We start from the raw sequence: 23,168 nt of genomic DNA, 5'->3' as shown, positions 1-23,168 counted from the left end.
AGAGAGAGAGAGAGAGAGAGAGAGAGAGAGAAACATGCACATGTACATGTGGAAGCCAGAGGACAGCCTCAGGTATGTTTCCTCAGAAATGCTGTCCATCTTATTTTGAGACAGGGTCTCTCACTGGTTTGGAACTCATGAAGTGGATTAGACAGGCTCTCCAGTAAATCTTAGGGGCTCGCCTTTCTCTCCCTTCCCAGTATACCATCATGCCTAGCTGACTTTTTTTTTTTTCTGCGGGTTCTGGGGATCCAGATCAGGTCCTTGTGCTTGAAAGGCAAGCCCTTGACCAACTGAGCCATCTACCTGGCCTTGAACAAGTTTCTTAATCTTCCCATAATCCGTTAGTAGCAATTTCCCATGGGCAAAACCACATACCTCATATTGATGTTGGAATGAAATAAATACATACTTGACAAATCTCCAGGCATTTAAGTCTTCATCTATTGGATATGTGACCATTGCAATAGAGTATATTTGATACAATGACTGGATTTTAGATACTTTTGCACAAACTTTTTAAAAGGATTGACCACATCTAGCCAACAGTGCTCCAGAACTCACTTGATTTTGACAAACTTCCGACAGGGCACAGTGTTCCTCACACACGTCTCCGTCAGTGGGTCTATGTCCTCCACGATGACAAAGGGGGCTTCCTCCAAGGTGACGATGCTCAGATGGTTGTCATCAGGCTCACAGTCAGAAAAAGACTTGTACCTTGGCCACACAGCATGCCTCAGGCTCAGGGTCTGGTTCTCCCACTTGCCCACCTGCATCGCAAACACAAAGACACACTTGTGCTTTATTGCTCCACTGACGGCAGTAGGGCAAGACCTTCTCACAAGAGACAGAGAAGAGGCCTAGCAGCCTTAAGGGCTTTTCTGCCACATACCTCAATATATGTATCACTAATATGCTAAGACAAGTGAGGGAGAACCTGAAATCAAGCCACATCCCAGGTCCCTCTACAGGCAGGTGAAACATCATATCTGGGGGTGATGGTTAAATACTGGCACTTCTGGGGCTCCCCCAGGAAGTTCTAATGTTCTGCCAGCATTCAGTACCATGAATGCCATGGGAATGACATGGATCATGAGAATCACAGAGGTTTGAATCTGCATCTCTCTTCATTCCTAATTGTGCATGCTCTTCTTCACCAGAAACCTGCTTCCTTGTCTGTAACAAGGTACAGTTCTACCTGCTTCCTGTGATGTCATGGGAACTGAAAAAGGCACTGTGTACAAAGCAAACACAAGTGCCTGGCACATAAGAGGAACCTCATGCTTTTATTTTCATTATAGAGGAGAGAAAATGTGAAAAGGAGAAAGAAAACTGCACTGAGGAAAAGATGGAGAGAGAGAGGGACAGAGGCAGAGGAGGTGGAGGACTGAGGGTACAGGCAACCTTAGAGGGACTGAGCTGGTGAAGGAATTAGAAACATCATTTCAAGCCCAGATACAGTTCCATTTAAGTTGCAAATGAAGGTGAACTTTTATTAATCCTCACAGACTGGGGACTGTTACTGCTTAGCACGCATCAAGGCCTGTCAAAATAGAATCGATTGTATTCCCTCCGAGCAGCAGCCGGCATCTTAGTGAAATCAAATTGAAGGCTGTATGCTTTGAGCCTTAATTTTATTTGACAGTTTATTGGCACTGTTCACATACGCATTGGGAGAAAGCTGCCCCCGCGTCGTGATTTCTCCTTCCTCCTCCAGAGCATTTACCTGACACCACAGGTCAGCACTTATTTGTAACACCAACCTCAAGGAAAACACCTCGTCTGAGAAGCTAAGTGCCGAGTGCAGGCTTGTCTGTGTTGATGTGACCCGCTCGCCTCTCCTCTGGCAACTTAAGTGGCACCAGAAATGAATCTCAGGCCCTTAAAGAGAATCCAGACACACCAAGTGCCAGAAGGTGATGGAGGTGGAAAAGAGAAAAGAATTTCTGCTCTCTGAGATTACCTCATCATTTGCACTGGAAAAATTTTGCTGGCTGTAAAGAAACATCCCATGTGGCTAATTACAAAATTGTCTCGCTTCTGTGATACCATCCCTTTTTTAGACACAGAGGTCAGCAGAGTAATTTGGTGAAGCAAACATGCCCATATCCCCGTGCTACACAAGCCGGGGAAAATGCGGTACCAGTGTAATGCTTCATTCATTCAACATTGATTTATTGAATGCCTACTAGGTATCGGCACCAGCTTGGGGGCAATGATGGATCAAACAGAATGGCCCCTGCCTTTTTGAGTTATCAGTCAGCTGAGGGAGGAAAATCAAAACAATAATACCAAATATGCAAATAGATTTTTTTAAAAAATTGGAGCTGGGGAAATGACCCAGCTTGCTATGAAAGTGCTTGTTCTGAAAGCATGAGGGCGTGAGTTCAAACCTCGGGGCTCATGTAAAAGAGCAGGGCATGGTGGTATGTGTATATAATCCCAGTGTTGGGACGGCAGAGACAGGAGGCCAACTGGCCTAACCAAATTGTTGAGGACTAGGCCAGTGAGAGACCTTGTCTCAAAAAACACCCCCCCAAGTTGGTGGACAGCATCTTGAGGAACAATACCTATGCCCTGAACTCTGGCCACTACACACATGCACATATATGTGTACCCTCCCCGATACATACACACACAGGTACCTGTCTGCACATACGCATACGCACATATGCATATACACACGTATATAGATACATACATACTTGTCTTACTAGCTTTTCCTTTAGTTGCATGGTATGCCATTCCTTCCCATTTACCTTGAAAACTCAAACACAATCTCAAGAGAGGCTGGGTAGTTCAGTGGATAGGATAAAGGCTTTGGGGGTCAATAAGAGCTAACTGTTTTTGCAGACTTTACCCTTGAGCTGAGTAGCCTTGGGAGAGTCACTTAGCCTCTCTGAGCTTCACTGTCTTCATTTGTAAAATGCGGAAAGCAACAGGGGATCCCTTTGAGGACTATGGTGAGGTCTGAATGAGCCAAAAATGTTAATAGTGCATACAGTATAAAACCTAGCATGGCACATAAGATATGTGGCAGATGCTATAATCTATCGCTAGCATTTAAGACAGAGCACAGATGGCATCTTATTTGAAAAGTCATCCTTGCTTTCCCTAGAAATCGAGAGCTTCGCACCTCTCTCCACCATAACAAGATCATTTCTGAGCATTTCTATGTGCCCAGGATGTCATTCCTTAGACTTTGTGCCGCCCTCCCTTTCTACTTAAGAAGTAGAAAGACCAGAGCAATAAAGTGATGACATTGCTTGAGCTCATGTTGCATGTGTGTGTCCTGTGCATGCATATCTGTTTATGTTGGTGCCCATGTATGTACATGGATATGGAGTCCAGAAGTCAATCTTGGGTGTTGTTTCTCAGGAGTCATCCACCATGTTTTTTAAGATAGCCTAGAAATCATTAATTAGGCTAGGCTGACTGCCCAGTGAACCTCAGGGATCCTCCTGTCTCCCCAGCACTGGGATTATAAATATGTGCCACCATACCCGGCTTTTTTTACATGGATTCTGGGGATGGAACCCAGGTCCTCATATTTTACCAACCAAACTATCTCATCAGAACCCTTGAGTTCTTACAGAAGTGAAAGTTGGCATTCTCTGAGCATTTATAAAGTATTAGATACCATTCTTAGCACAGTTTTAATTTAAATACTTCCTGTACAAAAGATAAAGTTATGGGCAGATTTTTTAAAACTCTCATGAATTTTTTTTTTTTTTTTTTTTTTTGGTATTTAAAAGCATTCCTCCATTCACCTAAATAGGTTGTGTGGGAGGTGAAAAAAAAAAACTTTTGCTTTCAAAATAACCTGAATTTTGATGATAGACCTTTTGAGTGTTTTCAGCAAATATACTGAAGTTTTGAGGACAAAGAAAAATAATTGACCACTGATAGAAAAAAGTGATTTAGCTCAAAGAAATATAAAAAGAGAAAATTAACTTTGTAATGGTTTTTTAAAATCTGTTCTTATTAATATAATTTAAATACAGTGCTTTCAGGAAGCTAACTGCCCTTCAGCTTCTAGAAAGTGCCCTGTGAATGGCAGTGATTACTCTCTCAAATGTTCAGCCAATATGTTTTCAGAGCAGAGCTAATTCCATCTCCAGAAACTGCATGTCTCAAGTTACTACCTACTTCTTCATGTCTGGATAAGCTCAGAGGGATGGCTCACAGGCTGCAAGAGGCTGGAAGAATTTAGGTTAATAGATATGTGTGGCTCTTTTTTTCAAAGGGATATGAATTTTTGAGCCCATTTATCTATTTATGAAATGCTTACAAGGCACAATTAAAATAACCTCACAACTGGCTTTCAGATATCCCATAAAAACACATATATGAACATCAAATTGGGCTGGGGATTAGCTCAATTGGTAGGGTTCTTACCTAGCATGCACAAAGTCCAGCACCGCATAAAATTGAACATGGTGGCACACCTGTAATCCCAGCACTTGAGAAGTAGAAGTGGGGGACTCAGAAGTTCAAGGTCATCCTCAGCTACGTAGCAAGATTGGGGCTAACCTGAGCTACATGAGACCCTATATGAAAAACAAAGACCACCAGCAACAAAATGCCAGAATTATGGAGCTCATTCTCAAATTCTCAAGCTGCATGTAGAACCAAGCCCCTTTACACAAACCCCCCTCGACCAATAGGCCCAGCCAACCACGCTGCCTTCTCCTCCTGCTTTCCTTGTCTCTTTCCCCCTCTCTTGTCTGCTGTCACACTTCCTCTGCGTACTCACAGTATAACATATACCCTCACTCCTACATGAATTCACCAGCAAACAAACATACACCAACATGAGCCTAGGCATTTATACATAAACCTAAACATAAGCACACATCTGCATACCCTTAGACCTACATACTCATAACGCCCATATACAACTATATACATGCATATGCACAAACACCTCCACATGCATGTGCATGCATGTATACATACAGACAAGATATTAAGCTATAACATATGACACATACACTTTTCATCAAACATGCCCTGAACAATACCCACTCCCCTACCTATAGTTAAGCTATTTCTTCTGCCTAGAATTCCTCGCCTGTCATCTCCACCTACTGAAATCCCACAGGTTCTTTCCTGATCCACTTCAAATGCCATTTCTCCAATGCAACCTAATTCTCCAGGTGGGATTTACTTTTGCATTTTTGGAATCTCTAGAATATTCTGTGTTTACTTCCCTCAGTGAATGAACAATTCACGAGTACCACACACATCCATCCAATAACTCACACCGTGCACTGCAAGAGCCCCTGGGGCTGTACTAGTGACCACTTCTCAGAGAAGATGACCCCTATTCTCAGCTCTTCCAGTCTGACTGAGAAAATGGAAAATTCAATCGCTTTAGTGGAGTAAGGACAGAGCTCAGCCAGTGGCAGTGTGCTTGCCTAGCATGTAGCGCAATAAAAAGCATACTGTAATTATAAAGTTCAATAGCAATAGGTGAGATAAATTCTGTACTGGGGGTTAGCACAGGGTGCCAAGGAAGAAAAGTCTTTCCTGCTCTGAACTTACACATATGAGCCAGACCAGAGAGTTAGTGTGCATCCTGTTACAAGTTTTGCACTTACTCTATGAGTAATAAAAATGTAGAGGCTGGGCTGCGGCTTACTGAAGGTTTAGGATATACCTTCCTAACGCAGTACAGAGAAAAAGGTTGTGGCACAAAGATTCTACTGACAAAAGGTAGGTGAGGAGGGAGTCGATTGACCCTGGGAGGCCACCAATAAGATTAGCATGAACTTGAGGATTCTCAAGTAGGAGAATCAACAGAACTCGAAGATGTGTCCAGTAATACTGGGTGGGGATGAGAGCTGGATCTACCCTGTATGACAGTCCTGTAGATGAACACCACATTGGTTGTTTTAGAATGGCAACAGCTACTTAAACGCATATTTACTGAGTTCTTTTTTGTAGAATTCGAAGTTAAAAGAGGAAAATTGCCTGTTTATCCAGCTCTTTTCTTTGGAGACAAGGCAACAGAGATTGCAAAATTAAAAGTTAGAGAAGAACTTTTTTAAAAGCTACAATGGAAGACAAGTTCACAGCACCTATGCTCCAATCTGACTGGGCCCCTAGAGCTCACAGGGTGATTTCAGCAATGAAGAGAAAGCGGGCTTTAAAACAAACACTTAATGTGCAAAACGTCAGAGAACAGTTCACTCCAGATAATGAGCAGTGATTTACTTCTAAGCTGGAGGAAAAGATGAGTAATTAGCTCTTCAGGAAGATGACGCTAAGGAGGAAAAACAAAGTGAATGGGAGGCCAATTTCTCTCCACCTGAAATACAAAAATCTTCCGAAGGACATAAGATAAACAGCCATGAAGGAGACGTGAAATGATTTAATGTCTGTGTTTAGCATAAGTAGTATCATTGATTAGCATTGCTTGCCTCAGCAAGCTCATCAGATGCACAAGCCAATAGCAGGTTTACACACAAGTCATTCTGTGTTGGAGGTTGCAGCTTGAGAACCTAAGTACGTCTGAATTCGGTTGATCTAAAACTGATAGCAGAGGTCTCTGAACCACTGCTCTGGCTTGACAGAAAGTTGAAATGTGCTATAGCCAGAGTGCTTCACAGAGGGGGTCAGTGACTTTTTTTTTTTTTAACAAATATCTTATTTAAAGTTCATCTACTAGAGTTAGTGCATAGAAGTGTCACTATGGAACTCAGTTTTCCTAGGCCAGTTATGTGCAAACAAGCATCTACAAAGAAGTTGCTGAGAAGCAGATATGGGTCAAACCATGTTTCCAATGCAGTGAGTGCTCAGAGATACTAGAGAAAAGGCAGGCTTTGAATGGCAGGTATACAGCAGTAGAAGATTGTGGGGTTATGAAACTTCAACGTGGGTAAGAATTACTCTTTGGGAGCTGCTTAAGAATGAAGACAGGCTGGCGAAATAGCTCGGCAAGTAATGGCACTTGCTGCCAAGTGTAACAAGTTGTCCTCCAACCTCACATGTGCAACATGGCATACACACATGAATGTGTATATATATATATGCATGCACACAGTAAATAAATAAATGTAATAAAATAATTTTTTAAAGAACGAAGTCCCAAGGCTAGGGATATGTCTCAGTGGGTAAACTTTGCCACACCAATATGAGGCTCTGTAAAAAGCTAGGCATAGCAATGTGCCTCTATAATCCCAGCATGGTGGGAGACTTGGAAGATCCCAGGGGCTTATTGATTGGCTGGTGTAGCAGAATCAGTGAGCTCCAGGTTCACTGAAAGACCCTGTCTCAAAATAAGTTAGAGGGGCTAAAGTGGTGGCACAATGGTTAAGAATGTTGGCTGCTCTTGTGCAGGACTCAGGTTCAGTTCCCAGCATGCACATGGTGGCTGACAGATGTCCGTTAACTCCAGTTCCAGGGGATCTGATGTCCTCTTTTGTCCTTCATGGGTATTGCATGGCATGGGTGTATTTACATGCATACAGACAACACACACACACACACACACACACACACACACACACACACACAGAATGTAGTCCTAGACTTCCATAGTGCTGGATCTAGGATCAGGCCCAGAGTGCAAACTGTTCTTCCAGCATCTTAGGGCATTCTGTTCTGGGTTGTCCAAGGACCCTATTTTGAGAAGCACCAGAAAGATTATACCTTTGGCTACAAGCAGAATTAAATGCAGCTGAAGAAAAAGATGGAAATCTTCCTTCCTGGGTTACTTATGTAACCAGTGGCAATTGCCAGTGGATCTAAATGAGTTTAATCAGCTATTAGAGCCTTAATTAAATTCCTCTCAGTTGAAATTTCAGAATTGCTTAATTGTTACACAGCTCACATTGGAGCTGTTGATTTCCCCCCTTCTGTAACTGTTCTTGGGATAATCTAATCTCTTTAAGGATAAGAGCACCAGCTATTTCAGAACTCAGCATCAATTTGGTCATTTGTGGAGATGTATTTTGATCTTGGATATTTCCACAAATAACTCATATATCTGCATCCATTCTTTACACACCTTTTTATTGGTATATTCACTGTGTATAGTGTTGGGTTTAATAAAGACAATTTCTTTCAAGTACATTATGAACTTTGACTATGTTCCTCCTTTCCCTCATTCCCTCTCACTAATCTCCTTCCTTCTCCTAATCTGTCTTCTGCTTTTGTTTATGCATATATAAATATATATAGAGAGAGATGGCTTTGCATATCTATAAAGAATTCTAAGACACATATAATAAAAGTATGAAGTATTTATCTTTCTATGTCTGACTTACTTGGCTTGATATAATAGTTTCCAGTTGCATCCATTTCCAGCAAATGACATAATTTTGTTCTTTATGGTTGAATAAAACTCCACTATGTATATACACCATATTTTTTTATCCATTCATCTGTTGACAAATGCCTAGACTGATTCTATAACTTGGCTATCATGAATATGCAGGAATAAATATGGATGTGCAAGTGTTTGGGTGTTGCGTTGACTTAGAGTCCTTCAGGTATAGACCCAGGGGTGGCAGAGCTGAATCACATGGTAGTATTCTTCTCTTCAGGCTCAATCAACAGGAGAATAGTTTGAGGCTTATTCCCATTTAAAATTTAAATTTAAAAGTAAAAATCTTTGAGTAAAGAGACTTCATTTTCTTTAGGAGTTTATGTATAATTTCCCAAATTTCTCTGTTTCAAGGTCTCTGGGGATGGATAGAAGTCCTATTTCTTTGGTTTACTCTTAATTCTTAAAAGTGATGAGCTTTGCTAATTAGCTAAGCAGTTAATAGTGTTTCCTTCCTACTCTTTGATTCCACATTGGAAAGATATAACATCAGAGACTTGAAAATTCATTGAAAAAGTAAAAAGAACCCTCATAATCACTAATTAATTTTTTGAGCATGCCCCTGGGAGTCCTCCTCATTGTATAATTTCTGTACCAGTCAGCCCTTCATGGGCTGTAATAATAATTATTGAATAATTAATGAGTATAGTCATTGCATTTATTGAGGTACTATGATCACCCCAATAGGCATTTTCTTATTTTATATTCATAATTCTACAAGGAAAAAGGCTGTTATTTTCTTCATTTTACTGGGAAACTGGAAACTTCAGTGACTGGCTGAAGATCAAACAGTAGCTGAGAAGACCTGGACTCTGAGCTCAGGGGGTCAGACTTCAGAGACTGGGGCTGTCCCCACTACCTGAGATGCCTGAGGTTGACATTGTAGTTGCTTTGGGAAGTTTCAAGGATAATCATGAGCAGTTTGCTTTGTTGAGAGAATATTCCAGGAACCAACTGTGAAGAAAGCAGTTAGCACTGTGCAATGGTCAGAACGATGCCCAGTGATTTGGGATAACCAGGTTCTGGCTCCCAATGCACATAGCTTAGCTCCTTTAGAAAGGGCCTACATTCCTTTTCCCCTGTGAAGTACAGAGCAAGAAGAGAGGTCTGAGGTGGTCTGGCAGCTTGCTTTTGTGCATGACAGTTTTATTTCCCCAGATTTCCTGTGAATTGATTCTTCTAAGGACCTGAACTCTACCATGAAAAATGCCTCCAACAGCAGAGCTATTATTGAGCCCTGCTTTGCAAACTTGGGATTGAATTCCACCACAAGAAACGTGGAAATCCAAAAGGGGATGATAATAATCAATGGGGGATCAGGGAGAGATTCACCACTCAAATGTAAACTGCATGACAATTAGGTAATTTGGGGATTTTAAACAAAAAGAATGTAATTGAAGTTCTAACAGCTGATTAGACTTCTTTGCCTGCATGATAACGTCCAGGAGGCCTTAGAAAAGAAGATTTCATCTTTGCTCTGTTTTATATTGTGTGTGAGGTGCTGATGGTTCAGAGGACACAGTCTGTCTACTTGGTTACATCTGTTATTATCAAAACCCAAATGTAAACTTGGTGAAACTCCTTAAAGAGCTACCATATCAAAAAAAAAAAAAAACAAAACAGAAAAAAAAACCAGTTCTGCCAAAACAGTTCAGAAGGAGACACCAAGAAAAATGGGACAGTGGTCAGGCACTGGAGTTGGGGGGTGCAGGCATCTAAGCACATGATATGAAATGAGAACTCAACCTGAGGTCAGTCCTCTGTTACAATGGCAGTGACCATTCTTACTATTTTTAAAATGCCTCCACAAAGACTATTTAGAAATATGGCAAAGGTTTCCTCTTGACCTTCTAATGTACTTTTTCTGGGTAAATTTCAAAGATCAGCATAGCTTCCAACAATTGTAGAATAAATGAAAAGCCAGTTACAATCAGGCAGAGTCAACAGCTCTTCGGGAAAGTGTTTACCTGGACAATATTTAGCAACTCTGTCCTCTTGGCAATGTTGCCAATGAGTTAGAAATTGGTCCAGAGGTATGCTTCTGAATCTGGAAAGATAGCTGAAAGGCCCTTTCACTTGTTGGTAATCAATTCATTCTTCCCAATCTAAAATGATAAAGCTAAAACTGGGTTACAGAGATGACGCTTCCTCTTTGGCAATATTGCTCTTAAATGAAAACCTTTTTCAAAAAGTGGCAAAATTTTGGTCTGAGAATGTAACCATTTATAAAGAGGTAAGTTCCAGGTAATCAAATTACAGACTAAGGAAGCAGGAGGCTTCAAGGCATCACATTTGACTTGAGGGTTGTCATAAGCCAAAAGTGGATAGATTTCCTCACTCAGCATTATGTTAAAGAAGTCAATTCCATTTGGATCTCAGCCCTGAACATTCAAAGTTAACCTCATAGACAGTGTCTGCAGAGTTTTAAAATAAGGTTATAAGACCTGAGGGTATCGATCTGTTGAAAAGCATTTCATCCCTTCACCCATGAAGAGTTACTGGGCTGTGAATGCTGAAGTTTTTGGTCTCCAATGGGCATCTGTGCTCTTGTATCTGGGGCAAAATAATAAATTTAAATCTCTGAGATGGACATTTTCCTCCTTCCAAAATGAAAGGAGGGTCAAGAATTGGTGTCCAAGGCACTGCTAGTTATTACAAGGATGCAAACCAAGCTCATATGCATGGATAGACTCCAAGGCCGTATCTATGCTGATGAGAAGCTCTGTTCTCCTTAGATAAGATGGTATTTTGACAGTCATTTTTCTTTGCTCAGCTCTGGCCCTGAACAACTTTGCTCCAGGCTTTGTCTGAGCCCTAAAGTATTCTAGCAAGAGGATCCTTTGAAATACTAAAACCAAACAGTACCAAGCATAACGACAATTCTGCCCACTGTTCAAAACACGATTATTAAGGGGCTGAGAAGATGGCTTATTTGGTAAAAATACTTGCTGTGCAAGCATGAGAACCTAATTTCAGATCCCTAGCACATACTCAAAACCAGGGCATAGCAAAGCAAGTCTGTAATGCCAACTCTGGGGGTCAAGGGCAGAGATGAGTGGATCCTTGGAGCTTGCTGAACAGCTAGTCTAGTCAATCAGCAAACTCCAGGTTTAGTGAGAGACCCTGTCTCAAAACATAAGGTGGAGCGCAACTGAAAAAGACATCTCATGTCAACCTCTGGCCTACACACACACACACACACACACACACACACACACACACGTTCACCCACACATATATGCATATACCCACAAACACACACATATACAACACACACACGCAAAGAGTGATTAGGAGGTGTTGAGATATGACAATTAAAATTCCCTTTTTCATAAAATGGAGTCTAAGTAACCTTCAACTGTCAATCCATTTTCATCCACACCAAATATCCTCATGGACACTGAATGACATGAATGAACAATTTCAGAACTCTATAGAGCTACTGAAAGGAAACAAGAACCAGGGTGACCGACTCAGCAGCTACTCAGCCTTATATTTCCCGCTAAGTTAAATTGACAAATTCGGCAGTTGAAAAGAATCCTACATTTATTAGCAGAAGAGCCAAACTAAGTTCAACTATGGTAATTATAAGCTGTGTCACCTTCACTAAACCAGAATTTTTCAGATTCACACAAATTATAGTCACATGTAGAGTCCCAAGAGCCCTGATTAGTGTTATAACTAATAAGCAAAGCTATTCTCTAGGGTTACATGATATTGATGTCCTGGTTCAGTCATTCAACAAATGTTCAATGCCTGCCCTGGGACACTAACTCTTCTAACATTAGCTCTTCATAGTAGCTAGTAGCCTCTGTCTCTGAGCTCAGAAAAGTAGCACCCAGGGGTCAAATATTTTTGAATAGTCTACACATTTGTTTGAGCTTCTATATAGTATCTCCTTCTATATCCCAGGCGGGTCCCAAGCTCACAATCTTCCTGCTTGAGCCTTCAGAGCAGTGGGATTACAGGTACATTCCACCACACACAGCTGGGCTTTCTATTTTCAAATGGTTGAAAAAATAGTATTTATGACACATGAAAATTCCATGAGATTTGAATTTGTGTCCATAAATAAAACTTGATTGGAACTCAGCCACGCGTATTTCCCTGTATATCCTTTACACTTTCTCTCATACTAAAATAGCAGAGTTGAGGACTTGACAAGGACACAATACGGCCTTCAAAGCCTAAAATATTGACTAACTAGCCTCTTATATAAAACATTTGCTAACCCTCTGCTCTAAATACCTGCTGGTAAAAGGCCTCACAGTACTAAAGAAGATAAAATAAAATGCCTTCAAACTGATTTATATAAGATAGAAAATGATGTGAAAAAAGGTGAAATAGACACATAAATTCCCCGGAAGCGATAAAGAAGGGAAAAATTACAAAAGGTGGAAATCGGGGGCAAAAGAGTTGGCAACTCAGAATAGAGAGCGGGACTTGTAGGCTGAGAGAACAGTGACGACAAAGGCTTAGAAGTTGAACTGAGGGAACACGATTATGAAACAGGAATTTGTCCAAACTGAACAAACCACATGGTGCAAAAGGGAAGGAGAGAAGATGAAGAGAAAGGCAGAGGCAAGGGGACAGAAGCAGGCGGCTCCTGCTAACATCCCTGCATGCTCAGTGGAATCTGGTTCTGCCTGAGTTAACATCTGAAAATTGCCTTGGGTTTCCTTAATGGTTAGTTCAACACCTATGTATGCTATGTGTGGTAACTTTACCCATGTATGATGCTATGCACCATCTTGGACTTGTCCTGTTCGCAAACATTAATATCAATCACTTCACAAATATCTTCATACTTGTCAGACTTGATTAAAATTAGAGGTCAGATTTCTGAGCCTCTCTCCATGAACTACCCCCAGTCCACTTTTGTCACCTATTCCCATGGGATAAATTCACTCAGAATTGCTTAATTTCAACAATTCTAAACAAAGATAATCTACATGCTGACTCAGATATTTTTCTGCCTCTTCTCCAACATGATTTTGGTCCCTGGACTTCTGAATTCTCTTCCAAACTACACTTTCATGATTCCACTTCTTCCCTATTCCAGCCAATACCTTTTCATTTATCACAACCATGGATATTTTTCCACATGCACAATGAATGCCTTTCCCCGCTCTGTCTTCTTGCCCCCTTGGCACATCCACCCCCATCTCTGAGTCAACCCAACTACTTTCTCACCTGTAAACAAGCTTTACAGGTGATGGATGTCACATGACCACCTAACTTAATATTGTTTCAAATTGCAGGATGCCTTCTCTCACTAGAAATATTTCTTTGTTTTTAATTGCTTCTCTATCATTCCCTAGAAACTATTTCAAACTTTTGCATTTGCCCACAAGATTTCAAGGTTTCCAGCAGTATCTCTGCTCCCAGCTGATGAATCTGTCTCTTATTTCAGCTTAGATGGACAACCCACATAATTCATAAACTTACCTTGCCTCTGCACATGTCTTCCTTCTCCCCTGAGAATGAACGAGGCATCTGTTTCTAGACTAATAAGCATCCCATCCCTTGTGCTTGGACAGTCCTGTTTTGTAGTCATCTATCTCCTAAATCTTGCTCTAACAAGATCTCCAAGTACATCGCAGACCGGTTCCCCTGCATTTGACATTGTGGGTCATCCCAACTTACCTGAGTGCCTGTACTAGGCTGTCATGATCCTAGCTTTACCTGCTATTTCCTGTGTCTTTGGTTGATATGGGCTTCTCTCTAAGCACTCTTCATGAGTTTCTCCCCTGCATCCTACCTCCCACATGTCCTTGCTCCTTAGTCTTCAGGTTTATCGTTGTGCTGGCAGTATGTACATCTGACTGCTTCTCACCAGCTCCCATCAGCTCCTGTCTGCTGTCCCCAAGTGTCTCAATCTCAATAGCTTAGAGTAGGCTCATCCTCTTCTCTTCAATCATAAAAGAAAAGTTAAGTTCTCTCCCATCTATAAGTACGAGTTCTTAAAATCCCAAATGCTCCTAACATTCCTTGATTCATCTTTATCCCCAAACCTACTATACCTATTAAACCACCCAATAAGCCTCAGAACCACAAGCGTCACGTGTGCTTTTGAACTCCTCTGGCTTCTACAGATGATTCTCATTGGACTTTCTTGCTTTGAGGTAGTTATTTCCCATCTGTCCATCCTCCCATCCACTCCCCAGGCCAGGACTCTATCTCTGTCATTTCCCTGTCCTCATCATGGTTTCCCACTACACCTTGGTTATGTTGCAAACACCATGGTCTAAATGACTCAATTCCTAGACTGGCCTTTCTGGCTCCCTGCAATCACACCAGTGTCATTTCCAAGCCAGATTCTGGTCCAACCCTATCCCACATGGACTCATGAATCACACAAAACTAAACACAGGCTGCTGGGTACATCCTGATATTTTTCTCTGTAACAGGTTTTCACACCACTAGCCCTGCCCAGAAAACTCCCTGCCCCCTCTTTGCCAAGTGCACCCATCTGTCCTTCAGAACTCAAGGCCAAGGACAGCTCTTCTGGGAAGCATCCTCCAGTGCCACAGAATGGAAGAGGTGCACTCTTCTGTGCTTATTCATTATGTACTGTAGGTACCCAAATGCTCATGTCTGCTCTAGCAGAATCTTGAAGTTCAGGGACTGGACTCTGTTTGCCTTTGTATCCCTTGTATCCAGCTCAGGACTCTAAATTCTTATTAAATAAACAAGTTGATAAGTAAACCAATGGGGCTATCATAACTGCTCTTCTTGCAGTCGGTGATAAGCTTTAGTTTATCTCTTTTGAAAAGTGGTTTCAATAAAAAAATATAGATATTTGAGTTAGTTGACTCTGAACACTCAGCTATGGTGTTTACCAGCTGTGTGGCTTCGGCTAAATGAACTTCCTGGGCACTAATTTCCTCATCCATAAAGTGGACATAAGAGGAGTCATCACATCATATGATTATTATGAGAATTAAATAAAACAATGAAATAAATAAAATAAATAAAACTGCAAAGTACTTATTACAGCATCTTCCATATAACCAGTCACCATTCAACCAATATGGCCTGGTTCATGTTACGCAGGGCTCTTGGAAAGATTCTATTAACTTACATAAATGAACCACCCAACAAGACACTCAGCCCATAGTAAGCCTTCAGTCAAGTTCCTTTCTATATACAATGCTCATATCCTCCAAAGGTCATGGATGACTCCTGAGTATGACTAAAGAGCAACATAAAACAAGGTACTAACTTCAAAATTCAGGCACAGGACTTGTATACCAAGAAGATACAGGCATTCGCTTCTTTGTCCTGTGACGGAGACAGACGTTCATTACACTAAACTGCTGTCCATTTTAGATAGAACTCTTATTGTCTATTAATATAATTCTGTGCACAGAGAAGTTCCTGCCAAACGCACACACCCTGGCATTACTTTAGTTCTCCAATGAATCCAAAGGCCTGGAAATTATTTTATTTTCCTTTTCTGGCTTGAGGTTTTGCACACTCAATGCATGTCATTAATTCCATAACTATAAATGTAATCCAAGCATTCTTGAACCTTTATGTACAAACTTGTTAGTGTCTGGGTCACTGTATTAGAAAAAGATGGAAAGAAATAGGAAAAAGAAACCTCAGAAAACAGGCATATTAAAAGGTGTGTCCTAGTCAGAAAGCTGTGTGTCATTATAGGGATGATAATATCCAGATTGCCTGAGTGTATAAAGTCTTTGTGGATCAGAAGTTACCGTTAATATCACATTTTATTTGATCTTCATAACAGAGTCACATAAAGAGGAAAGAGAAACTACTACCATTGTTCACAGTGGTAAAGTCATGTCCATTCAAGTAACCTGGTTCAGACGATGCACAGCGCTCTTGGCAATACTTGCTTAATTGTCTAATTTTCAACATTCATCCCATTATGTGGGCTTGTAAATGGCCAGTGATCCTTGGGGATACTTATCTTTAGAGTCTAAACCCAGCTCTTGTGAGAAAAAGGAATGCTGTCAGCAGCTTCTAGCAATCCACTCACAATGCAAAGAGCAAAAGAAAGCAAAAAATCTAGATTGCACTGTGTCTTTATAATAGTTACCATTTATTAAGTTCTTTCTACCATGTCCCATGCTCTCTACTAGCTGTTTTGCACAAATTATCTATCGCCTCCACAAGCTTTGAAGTGGGTGATGATGTTTCAGTTAATTCATTTCTCTGGGCCTCATTTTTCCCATCTGTAAAATAAAACTAATTACAGCATGTAGTGCTTAGCATTATACTGAGCATAAAATGGTGTGTGTGTGTGTGTGTGTGTGTGTGTGTGTGTGTGTGTGTGTGTAAAATGTGCTTGCTCAGGAACTTCTCAGGAACCAGAGCACGGAAACTATTGGGTATTTTGTTTTCATCATTAAAAACTATATACAGCCGGGTGTGGTGGCGCACGCCTTTAATCCCGGCACTTGGGAGGCAGAGGCAGGTGGATCTTTGTGAGCTCAAGGCCAGCCTGGTCTACATAGTGAGTTCTAGGACAGCTGGGGCTACAGGGAGACCCTGTCTCAAAAAGATGCCCCCCCAAACAAAAAAACTATATGGGAAAACAAAGCTGTATGTGTCTCCCATTTGAATTCTCTACCTCCTATTGCACTAGGTGATATCACCTACGTTGTAGAATTTGATTGAGGAAAGAACAGAACTACATGGGCTATAAAGACAAACGGAGTCAAAATCTAACTTAGATTATTGAAAATTCATTTGTTCTCTGCTCCTTATTTTTCTCATTTATAAAATAGGCATCATAACAGGAGTAACATATCATGAGGTTTGTGTAAAGGTTAAGGTTTAAGGTGTAAACCTTAAGAAAGGTTACAGGGACTGAGGGGATGGCTCGGTGGGTAAAGTACTTACTTAGCAAGCATAGAAGGTATGAGTTCAGAATTTCCAGCACCCATATAAAGGCCAAGTGTAATAGCACATATCTGTAACCTCAGTACGGAGGGTGGAAGCACAAACATGAGGATTCCTGGAGCTTATTGGATAGCCAGTCTATCTGAAGTGGTGAGTTCCATTTCAGTGACAGACACTGTCTCCAAAAAACAAGGTGGAGAGAGAGAGGAAGACACTTGATAACAACCTTTGGGCTCCACAGAAACTTACACAGGTACACACACATGCACATACAGGTATACATCACACAATCCATACACGCATACACACACAGGAAAGAAAGAAAGAAAGAAAGAAAGAAAGAAAGAAAGAAAGAAAGAAAGAAAGAAAGAAAGAAAGAAAGAAAGAAAGGTTGTACATTGAAAGTCTCCTCTGACATACAGGAAGCATTTGATGAATGAAGGCTGTAATAACACAGGTGCCCCGTGGATGAAGGGGGCATTGCCATTAACTCCATCCTACTGAGGTTGTCTGAGATATGAAGAATGATGGTTCAAGGTTGGCCTAGATCTTATAACTAAATCTGATCCATGACCAAACTTAACTCAAAAAAATGTTGATCACTCTACCTCAGTGGTTCAGTTATTGGCCAGTGAGTGACATGCTCAGTGAAGCAGGATACTACAGATCATTAATCTCTGCTGACCACAACGTCCACCCTGTCTGTCCACATGGATCATTTGCTTCTCTCTTGATGTTAATTTGGAACTTACACCATTGTCTGTGACTTCTTTACCTATTGATTATATTGTAACTCTGTGGAAGTCCTCATTCATACTTTTGAATCTTCATCCATTCTCAGTGTGATGACAAATCCTGACTACAAATTCTTGTGTATTATTTGGCTAATGAAATTTGATTCTTGCTGTGCGGATGCTAGCTGCCATCTTGAATGCTCCAAATGAAGAGATGTGTACTGTGTCTGCAGAGGAATAGGTCTCTCATCATTGTCTCTGAAGCTCAGGGTCCTCACTTGGGAAATGTCCCTGCTTTCCCTATTTAGAGAGCAGCCATCAGGATCTGATAGCCAAAACTTATTCTTACCCTCCTTTAAAACCTCAGATTTGGTTGTCCTATTTTCTTCAAACACCCTTTAATTGTGGAAAAGAAACAGATACACCATCAGTTATAATCTGCTGGCCCACATAGAGGACCAAGAATAAACACCAAGAATCGGCATTCTTCTGACTCCAATTGTTTCTACTTCAAAGTTAAACACAGCTAAGAGAGAGGCCATTGGTTTCTACAACTCCTTTCAAGTGAGTGTGTATTTCACTTGTCTCTTCCCCACTTTGGGTATTCTCCTCACATGTGCTTCAATAGAGTCTTTTTTCATAACAGAGAGAAATCCAGATGGTTCAGCCCTACTCTTTTCTTCTCCAACTTGCCCCACTCAGTCTTTCTAATTTGCAGAATTATAATTCAAATGGAAGCAATATGGACTCCAAGAACTCTATAGATGTGTCAGTGATGAGTTCTATAACAGCTTTCACAAGACAATGGGTTGATAACCAGCCATATGGTGGAGTCATCAGCAATGAAGGAGCAGCTTCTGCAGGGGTGGGGTGATTTACATCCTCAGATTCGCAGACTGCAAAACTCTGATTGGCTTTGCAAGAAGATGTAATTGCCTGATTAAGAGACTGATTTGCATACAGCTCAGTAGGAAGCTCTGAGCTGGGCTCCAGAAGAGAAGGAAGAGACCTGTGGCACATCAAAGAACCTGCAGTAGTCCTTGTGAACACTGGAGTGGGACTACCGTGCAGGGACTGGGGACTCCCAAGATAGATTTTTACAATGAAACTCTGGCTGTCTTCACTGCCAGTATGTAAAGAAAGTACATTTCTACTATACCATGACATAGAAATGAAATGGACTTTGGAGTCTGACAGAGCTGAGCTGCAATTTAAGCTAGGTGAACAATCTATCTATCTTAGTGTCTATTAAAAATTAATCAATATAATGAATATAAAGGCCAGAATTGGATCAAAATGATTACTATTATTATTACTGTTTTATAAGATATTTGGAATTACTTAAAGAGATATATACACACACATGCACATATATATATATATATATATATATATATACTTTGGTATATACATATGAGATGAAAATTGAAAAGAGAAATTTTGGGAAGAACATAGGAAGACTAGGGGGGAGTGGACAGGAGAGGACAATGGGGATAAATCTGGTCAAATTGCAAGATATATGTCAGCAAAATGTCATCAAGAAACCCACCACTTTGTGCAACAAATGTGCAATATTAAAATTTTTATTTGAAAAGGTGTAGGGTAGCCATAACCTGTCTTCAGAATCTAAAAATGAAAACATTAAGTCTCCCAAGCTTAGAGATAAACACTAGAATGTTCCATGTCTCTGTTTTTGCCTCTCCTGATGGTCCAAGCCAGGCTCTTGATGCCAGGGTAGAGGGTGAAAAGTGGAGGCAGGGTGGAGGGAAGGATGGATGCCAGGGCCTCAGATGAGAAAACCCAACTGCAGCCCTAGAAGGCATCCTGTCAAGCCACTTGTAGCCAGGAGCAGATTGCTGGAGTGGACCGCTTGTCTCTCTTCTCAGGAACAAATGTCTTTTCTGCTGCACCGTCAGCATGCAAGTGGTACTTGCACAGAAACTGACAGAGACTATGGTAAAACGTGGCAAGTAGGTGCAGAGAGGCAGCAGTGAGGTCTTGGTGGTTGTGGGTGATGGGGAAGTAATGTGGCTATTGCCATCCAGGTGAGAAAGGAAATGAAAATGAAAAAAAAAATCTTCATCTGGGTCTCAGTGAACCAGTGGAGCCTCTTAGAGCTACAGACTTGTAGAGTCACAAGACCTGAATTTGAATCTTTTCTCAGCTGTTTATAAAAAATGTCATTGAGTATCTTTAAGCTAGTACTAACCAAGATTTTCACCTGCTTCACAAGACTGTCGTGCAGCTGAAGTGGAATCATAAATATAAAAGTCTGTGGTTTTAGGTTTGGTGCAGACTCCATGTTCAGCACAACTTTCCTAAGTGTTTGTTATATTCAGAGGAGCACTAAACTCAGCCTTGTGGCTCAACTTTACTTTCAAACTTATTTTAGAAATATATTTAAGAAAAATATTGTGTTTCCTCTGAATCAAGGCTCACTTGGAACCCTAATATAACAAATAGGTAAAATTTTATCAATTCTGTTATAGCCTAAGTTCTGAATGAACATAGCTTTCCAAGGAAGTCAGAGAAAACTTTTACTAAAGCCCTAGTGACTGTTTTCTTTTCCTCTCCCTCTCCATCTCCTGATCATCTCTTTTCCTCTTTCCTCCCTCCTTCTCTCTTTCCCTCTTCCTCTCTCTTCTCTATCTCCTATAGTTTAGATCAAGAATGTCTCCCAAAGCCAATGTGTTAAAGGCTTGGTTCTCAGGGTGACACTGCTGGGAAGGGGTGAAACCTTTAAGAGGTAGAGCCTAGTGGGAATTCTTCATGTCACTGGGGGTGTGCTCTTGAAGAGGATAGTGGTACCCCAGCCCCTTATTTTTTCATATTACTCCCCAGCTATGAACTCCACCACATGATCCTACCATGGGTGCTTCCTCATGACAGACTCAAAGCAAACAGCCAATTGTGGACTGAGATCTCCCAAACTAGTCTTTCTTCTTTATAAGTTGATTATCTCAGGTATTTGATATAGTGATGAAAAGGTGACATTGGCCCAGTCTCTATCTCTCCCTCCCTGTCTCCCTGCCCTGTTCCTTCTCTTCCACGCTTCCCTGTATCTATGCTTTCTATTTCCATCTCCCTTTTTCCTTCTCTGCTATCCTTCCCTAAATCCCTCCTTCCCTCCCTCCCTCTTTCCTTCCCTCCCTCCCTCTTTCCTTCCCTCCCTCCCTCCTTCCCTCCATCCCTCCCTCCATCCATCCATCCCATCCTCTCTCTGTGTCTCGAACATATTCAGTTCTTCTTTGGAATCATCTTCAAAATAGATGAGTTGATGACCCTGTCAGAAAATCTGGTTTTCATCTGTCTATTCAGGAGTTTCTAGAAATACTTCTTACTAAGAGGCTCTTTGAATAATTTACTCATCTGAGGTCATTTAAATAATCTATTCACTCATTTTCATAATTGATGGCAGTGGCAGACTATGCAGGGAGCCGCTTCTGTCTCTCATTTATACTGTCTGTCAGCTTAATTGCGCCCCTATCATTCTAGACAGCTTCTGAGTTGAGTAGAGGTGGACACTCCCTTGTACGCCATGGTTGCAACACTGTGGGATCCAGTTCTGCTTTCACCACTCTATGACCTCAAGCAAATGGTTTAACTGATAGAGCTTCACATTTCTCTCCTAAAACGTGAGCACAGAGCTACTTATGATTGGAGCTGCTATGAACTGAATATCTTCCATGCGCCAATCAGTGTTCTAAGCAATTGATACAGTAACTGTTCTAACAACCCTAAGACATATGTATTATTATCACTTCCCTGTTAGAGATGAGAAAATGAAGAGAATATTGTAAGACAAAGGAGATATTGTACTAAAAACACAGCATGGTGCCGAGCACATCACAGGAGCTTAATGAACAGTGGCTGTTGCCATCAAGCTGTTCTTCACCATCACACCCTGTCACCACCACCATCACGGTCATTAACCATCATCATCACCATCATCATCATCATCACCATCATCATCACCACCACCACTACCATCATTATTATTAACAATCATCATCATCATCATCACCATCATCATCACCATCATCATCATCATCACCATCATCATCACCACCACCACCACTACCATCATTATCATTAACAATCATCATCATCATCATCACCATCAAATACTATCCATTGTCATCATCACCATCACCAGCCTTATCATTAATTTCCCTATCAATTCATGTTCCCATATACTTGTCTTCCGTGAACTGCATTTTTGTTTTGGTTGTTGCTTTAACTTCTGTAATCTAGAAAACTTTTAGCAGAATGTTGCCTTGCAAGAAACCACTTATTCAATACTGGTTGGGGTTGAGTTAATATTATAACTATAAACAATTAAAGAACAAAGAAGAAAAAACTAAGAATCTGTGTATACCAGACACATATACCATTAGAAAGCATCTCTTATCCAACCTGGACATGCTAATTTGATGAGACCCACTGTATTTCCCTTCCTGTGACTTAGCATACTGAACTGTGTGGGCATTTATAATAGTTGCTGTGTGTGACTCTTGGGAAGTCAGATGATAATTTAAAGTCTTTTTTAACTTTCCCTTTCTGGTTCACATCACTTGAGAAACTTAATGATCATTATGTAAAGAAACAAATTAAATTCCTCATAGACTTTGCTAAGGTTGGTGATATTACCAAACTCATTTTGCAAAAAGGCACTCAACCTTAAATATAAATTTGGGTAAAGAAGGAAAAGAGAAAAGGGAAATGATAAAGGAAGGGAGGTGAACAAGCAGTACCACATACAGGCATAACAAATTTGCTCTAGAACTACCTAATCTGTAAGTAGCTAACCACAGACCTTTATCTAAAATAAAAATGTTAAAACCTGACTGTCTAATTCTTCCCTTCCATGTGTCTTTCAGGGTATCACTTCTTCACAAACTTATTATCTTTAAATAGCTCTTTCAAAAATTTCCAAAAGATCCATGACAACTATCATTTCTGTTTAAAGAAGTAGTACAGTTAATGTCTGAAAGCACAGGCTGTTACATTAAACATTCTTGCTTTACAACTCATCAGCTCAGTGACCCTGAGTAAATTGTGGAATTTCTCCTGGCCTCTTTCCCTATACTGAAAAGGGAGCAATGTAGTCTCAGTGTTGATGTGAAGGTTAGATCGATGCCCAACACCCTGCAAGGCACACGAGAAGTGCTAAGTAAATGTTAATCTTTCCTATTTGTACTGTCCTCTCACCTCAAGTCCATTCTCCA

At 40.8% G+C, this 23,168-nt stretch overlaps 1 protein-coding gene across 1 annotated transcript in view; it reads right to left on the bottom strand.

The window, feature by feature from the left end:
• The window catches only part of Grin2a (glutamate ionotropic receptor NMDA type subunit 2A), a 470,861-nt gene that overhangs the window by 104,906 nt on the left and 342,787 nt on the right, over window positions 1-23,168 (bottom strand). Inside the window, exon 6 of the mRNA XM_008829942.1 lies at window positions 565-770. Coding sequence (XP_008828164.1) covers window positions 565-770 — 206 coding nt within the window. The remainder of the gene's footprint in view (window positions 1-564; window positions 771-23,168) is intronic.

The sequence above is a fragment of the Nannospalax galili genome, unplaced genomic scaffold, assembly GCF_000622305.1.
Source record: "Nannospalax galili isolate Female #2095 unplaced genomic scaffold, S.galili_v1.0 scaffold32, whole genome shotgun sequence".
Lineage (NCBI taxonomy): Eukaryota > Metazoa > Chordata > Mammalia > Rodentia > Spalacidae > Nannospalax > Nannospalax galili.
The sequence above is the reverse complement of the archived record's forward strand: the minus strand, read 5'-3'. Positions and strand labels throughout refer to the sequence as shown.